The 6000-nt window shown below is 23.5% G+C and overlaps 1 protein-coding gene across 1 annotated transcript in view; it reads right to left on the bottom strand.

Annotated features, from left to right (window-relative positions):
• Positions 1–2618: 2618 nt before the first annotated feature.
• Positions 2619–6000, bottom strand: part of LOC117167330 (serine/threonine-protein kinase polo) — a 30147-nt gene continuing 26765 nt past the window's right edge. The window contains exon 6 of the mRNA XM_033352183.1: positions 2619–4260. Within this exon, the coding sequence (XP_033208074.1) occupies positions 4060–4260 (201 nt within the window). The 3' untranslated portion in view covers positions 2619–4059. The remainder of the gene's footprint in view (positions 4261–6000) is intronic.

Genomic DNA, 6000 nt, shown 5'->3' with positions numbered 1-6000 from the left:
TTTATTTACAAAAAAAGTTCTGAGGTTCAAAAAAACATTCAGTGAACTGAAAAACTGTGGTCGGTAATATAGGTATTTAGCTGTGTCACATGCCCTTAAAAAAATAGTTAAATTTGATACGAATTCTAAACCAAAGTTTAATTTTCGATGAAAAGAGTTTAATTTTTACCCCAAAAGGATGATTTTTTAACAAAATAATTGAATTTACGAGCAAAAAGGAAGTTTTTTAAAGAAAATTTTTTATTTTTCTCCCAAAATAGTACCAAATAGTTTCTACAGGAACAAAAATATTTTTTAACAAAATTCAAGAATTCTCAACCGAAAAGATGAATTTTCAGATGAAAAGATTGATTTGCTACAAGAAAGAAGAAGTTTTAATCAAAAAGATTAATTTACTTAAAAAAAAGAAAGAATTTTCAATATAATTCAAGAATTCTCAATCAAAAAGTTAATTTTTTCGGAAAGTAACATTTAATTTTTAAAAGAATAGTTCAACTTTAAAACCTGGTTGCTAAATTTTTGAACAAAGAGATGAATTTTTAAACAAAAATATTAATTCTCAACCGAAAAGTTAAATTTTCAAATAAAAAGATGAATTTTTTTAACAAAAAGGTTAATTTAATACGAAAAAGAATAATTTTTAATCAAGAAGATTAATTTACTACCAAAAACGACGAAAAAACACCAATTTTTAATAAAATTCAAGAATTCTCAATCCAAATTTTTAATTTTTAGGAAAGAACTCAATTTTTTCAATTTTTGAAAAAATATTTCAATTTTAAAACCCAGTTACTAAATTTTTGAACATAAAATGAATTTTTAAACAAAATATTGATTTTCTACAGAAAAATTATATTTTTTAACAAAATTGAAGAATTCTCCACTGAAAAGTTAAATTTTCAAACAAAAAGATTAATATACTACAAAAAAAGAAGAATTTTCAATAAAATTCAAAAATTCTCAATTAAAATTTTAATTTTTAGGAAAAAAAGAAATTTTTCAATTTTTAAAAGAATAGTTCAATTTTAATAACTAGTTGCAAAATTTTTGAACAAAAAGATGAATTTTTAAACAATAATATTAATTTTCGGCCGAAAAAACTATATTTTTTAACAAAAATCAAGTATCCTCAACCGAAAAGTTGAATCTTCAAATAAAAAGATGGATTTTTAAACAAAAAGATTAATTTATTAACAAAAAAGACAAATTATTAATCAAATTCAAGAATTTTCAATCAAAAAGTTCAATTTTTAGGAAAGAATTTTTTTTAATTTTTAAAAGAATAGTGATCATTAAAATTCAAAAATTATCAATCAAAAAGTTGATTTTTTAGGAAACATTTTATTTTTAAAAGAATAGTTTAACTTTAATACCTGATTGCTAAATTTTTGAACAAAAAGATGAATTTTTAAACAAAAAGATTGATTTATTTTTATTAAAAAAAATAGTTCAACTTTAAAACTTATTTGATAAATTTTTAACCTTAAAGATGAATTTTTAGAGTAAAGCATTAATTTTCTACCGAAAAAAAACAACCTGTTTTAACAAAAATACAGAACTCTGTACTTTTTTATTTATTACTAAAAAAGAGAAATTTTCAATAAAATTCAAGAATTCTCAATCAAAAAGTTTAATTTTTAGGAAATACATTTTTTTAATTTTTAAAAGAATAATACAACTTTAAAACCTGGTTGTTACATTTTTGAACAAAAAATTAATGTTCAAATAAAAATATTAATTTTCTACCGAAAAAAAAAACAATATTTTTAAACAAAATTTAAGGATTCTCAACCGAAAAGTTGAATTTTCAACAAAAAAAGATTGATTTTTAAATAAAAAGATTAAACTACTTTTAAAAAAAGAGGAATTTTTAATAAAATTCCAGAATTCTTCACCCTAAAATCCGAAAAATCTTTTTAAATTAATAGTTTAATTTTTAACCAAAAAGTTAATTTTTTATCCAAGAAAGATGTAATTTTTGCTAAAGCAGATGAATTTCAAAATAAAAAAAAAAAATAAATAAAACTTTAAAAATAGAGTTAAATTTTCAAACAAACAGTTGCATTTTTATTGAAAAATGTTGAAATTTCTTCTAAATAATATAAAGAAAAAAAATCTTTAAAAAATAATTAAATTTTCATTAAAACAGTAGAATTTTCAATCAAGAAGTATTACTTTTTAACAAAATAGTATAATTTTTGACCTAAAAGTTACATTTTTATCCGAAAAAGATATAATTTTTGCTTAAGTATCTGAATTTCAAAATAAAAAAAAAAATAAAAAAACTTTAAAAATAGAGTTGAATTTTCAAAAAACAAACAGTTGCATTTTTATTGAAGAAAGTTCTTCTAAAACATATGAATGCAAAAAAAATAGTTAAATTTGATACGAATTTTAAACACAAGTTTAATTTTCGATGAAAAGAGTTAAATTTTTACCCCAAAAGGATGATTTTTTAACAAAATAATTGAACTTGCAACCAAAAAGGAAGTTTTCTAAAGAAAATTGTTAAATTTTCCACCAAATAGTAAAATTTCGAACTATAATTTAAGTACAGTCCCCAATATGTATACGAGTTAAATTAATTTCAAGAAGAATTGGAAACAAGTTTTTCATAATTTTTAAAATATATATATTGTTTGTATATTTGCTTGCCTAAATAATTCTAACAACACACAGAAAACTGATAATTTTCGTGTTTATAGGAATACAATCCGTCATAATTTTTCGACGTGGAATATTTCGTACAAACAAGTAAAATAAATTACTTGTAAGGCGCAGAAGACTTTCAGTAAACATCGATCTACATTCTAAAACCATCAGTGTACAATGCAACTAATTCTGAAATGAAAAAAAAATAGTAATAATTTAAAAAATGCCTGCTCGTGGGTGAAAGCAAAGATTTTGAAAACGAGAATATCGCCTGCGAATTAGAAATTTGTTTTTATTAAAAGAAAATAAGTTCAATCCACAACCTGCAACAAGTACTGAAACTAAAAATAACAAGCATTCTCCTTTCAAGATTTACCTTTTCTCTCACAATACTGCGTGTAGTGAAGAAGAGCGACTAATTTAAAAATCACACGATTAACATTGTAAAACCTTGACTCTACTCTTCAAAGGAAATACTGCTTCTTGACAGGCGTTTGGATAATTTAGTGTTTTATTTCCTGGTCAAATAACACAGAGCGTCGTACGATGTAACACAAAAAGTACTGGTACAAGCTACATTCTAAGCAGTATATCACTCTTTAGTCTCCTATTTTTTATACATACAATCCTAAAAATTATCGCCTTCCATTCTTATAGTCTTGTAGGCTATGTCTTCATAATTGCCTATGTACACAACTTATTTATCCTCCTCCTCCTCCTCCCTATCCTCATCCTCCTCCCTATCTTCTTCCTCCCGAATTCCCAAAAATATCCCCGAAAATTCAACCCAAAAATTAAAATGTTCGAGGACTCTTTCTCATTTGCATAATAGATATTTTGTCCAAGCAAAAACTCCCGTTCATCCAGTCCCGGCTTTCTTTCCATTTCCCCGAATTCCCATTAAAGTCCCATAAAAAAAAAATACTCGCCAACTTTCTTTAAAATTACATTACGCAAGTACCGAAGCTAACCTAAATGAGGGTAAAAAAACAGCTTAAAATGACAAGTATGGAATGAAAGAATTAGCTGTTGTATCGAACTGATTGCACTGAGCCAACATTTCTCACAATGCCAAGTTTGAATTTGATCCAATTATCTGTCTTTTTTTTCTCTCTCTGAAAAAAGAAAATGTGCCGGTGGTTTTCCAAGTGAAAAATAAAATGCCAAGTATTTTGTCGTGTATAAAAAAAAACCTTCGAATTAAAAAATACTTAAAATGTGTAAAATATTGTCTCGCGATTAAAAAAGAGAAAAGAAAAAAATAAGGGTAAAAAAAATGCTATAGACTTATCGAAAAAGGTCAAACTTAACGAGCGTTGTTCATTCGCTATTCCATAAAGTGATCACTCGGGCAGAATGGCGTTCTCAAGAAGCAGTGTCAATGCGATACATGGCATGGGAAAAATATTACGATCGAAGGGTAGGACTGTTGATCATGAGTGATACTTTTTCGTAGGCGTATTCTAAATTTTTGGCGAGACCCGTGCAACAGCCATGCTGCTGAATTGTCTGGAACCTGTATGTCTTGAAGTTCTTCTCCTTGTCGATGTACGTTACCGCCGACATCAGAGGACACATTATAATTTTCGAGTGGTCCTGGAAATTGATCTGCGCAAAGAAAAATAGATTTTCGTTTACAGGAGTGTTGAATTTTTAAATAAAAAAAGATACATTTTTAGATTAAAAAAAAAGAGTTCAATTTTCAGGTAAAAAAAATTAAAATAAAATATTAACAAAATTCAAGAATTCTCCACCGAAAAGTTGTATTTTCAAATAAAAAGATGGATTTTTAAACAAAAAGATTAATATACTACAAGAAAGAAAAATTCGAATCAGAAAGATTAATTTACTACTAAAAAAGACGAAATTTCAATAAAATTTTTAAAATCTTAACCAAAGAATTGAATTCTTAAGAAAGAGATTTTTTTAATTTTTTGAAAGAATAATTCAACATTAAAAATTAATTGTTAAAGTTTTGACCAAAAAGATGAATTTTGAAACAAAAATATTAATTTATATACAAAAAAGACAAATTTTCCATAAAATTCAAAAATTCTCAATTAAAAAAGATGATTTTTTCGGAAAGAAACATTTTATTTTTTATTTTTTAAAGAATAATTCAACTTTAAAACCTGGTTGCTAAATTTTTTAACAAAAAAATGAATTTTTAAACAATAATATTAATTTTTTACCGAAAAAACTATATTTTTGAACAAAATTCAAAAATTCTCAACCGAAAAGTTAAATTTTCAAATAAAAACATGGATTTTTAATGAAAAAGATTATTTTACTACCAAAAAAGACTAATTTTCAATAAAATTCAAGAATTCTCAATCAAAATGTTGAATTTTTAGGAAAGAAAGAAGTTATTTAAATTTTTTAAACAATAGTTCAACTTTAGAACCCAGTTTTTAAATTTTTAAACAAAAAGATGAATTTTTAAACCAAAATATTAATTTATTTCCAAAAAAAGACAAATTTTCAATAAAATTCAAAAATTCTCAATCAAAAAGTTGATTTTTTCGGAAACATTTAATTTTTAATTTTTATAAGAATACTTCAACTTTAATAACTAGTTGCTAAATTTTTAAACAAAAAGATGAATTCTTAAACATTAATATTAAATTTCTACCGAAAAAACTATATTTTTTAACAAAATTCAAGAATTCTCAACCGAAAAGTTGAATTTTCAAATAAAAAGATGGATTTTTAAACAAAAAGATTAATTTAACACGAAGAAGAATAATTTTTAATCAAGAATTTTTAGGAAAGAAATCCATTTTTTCAATTTTTGAAAAAATAGTTCAATTTTACAACCCAGTTGCTAAATTTTCGAACGTAAAATGAATTTTTAAACAAGATATTGATTTTCTACAGGAAAAAAATATTTTTTAACAATATTCAAGATTTCTCCACTCAAAAGTTGAATTTTCAAACAAAAAGATTAATATGTTACAAAAAAGAAGAATTTTCAACAAAATTCAAAAGTTTTAATTTTTAGAAAAAAAAGTTCAATTTTTGTAAGAATACTTCAACTTTAATAACTACTTGCTAAATTTTTAAACAAAAAGATGAATTCTTAAACATTAATATTAATTTTCTACCGAAAAAACTATATTTTTTAACAAAATTCAAGAATTCTCAACCGAAAAGTTGAATTTTCAAATAAAAAGATGGATTTTTAAACAAAAAGATTAATTTATTAACAAAAAAGACAAATTATCAATCAAATTCAAGAATTTTCAATCAAAAAGTTCAATTTTTAGGAAATATTTTTTTTTTAATTTTCAAAAGAATAGTGATTTTCTACCAAAATGTTCTTAAATTTTTGAACAAAAAGATGAATTT

Source organism: Belonocnema kinseyi, chromosome 2, assembly GCF_010883055.1.
Source record: "Belonocnema kinseyi isolate 2016_QV_RU_SX_M_011 chromosome 2, B_treatae_v1, whole genome shotgun sequence".
Taxonomy (NCBI): domain Eukaryota; kingdom Metazoa; phylum Arthropoda; class Insecta; order Hymenoptera; family Cynipidae; genus Belonocnema; species Belonocnema kinseyi.
This window is presented reverse-complemented; position numbering and strand designations above follow the sequence as displayed.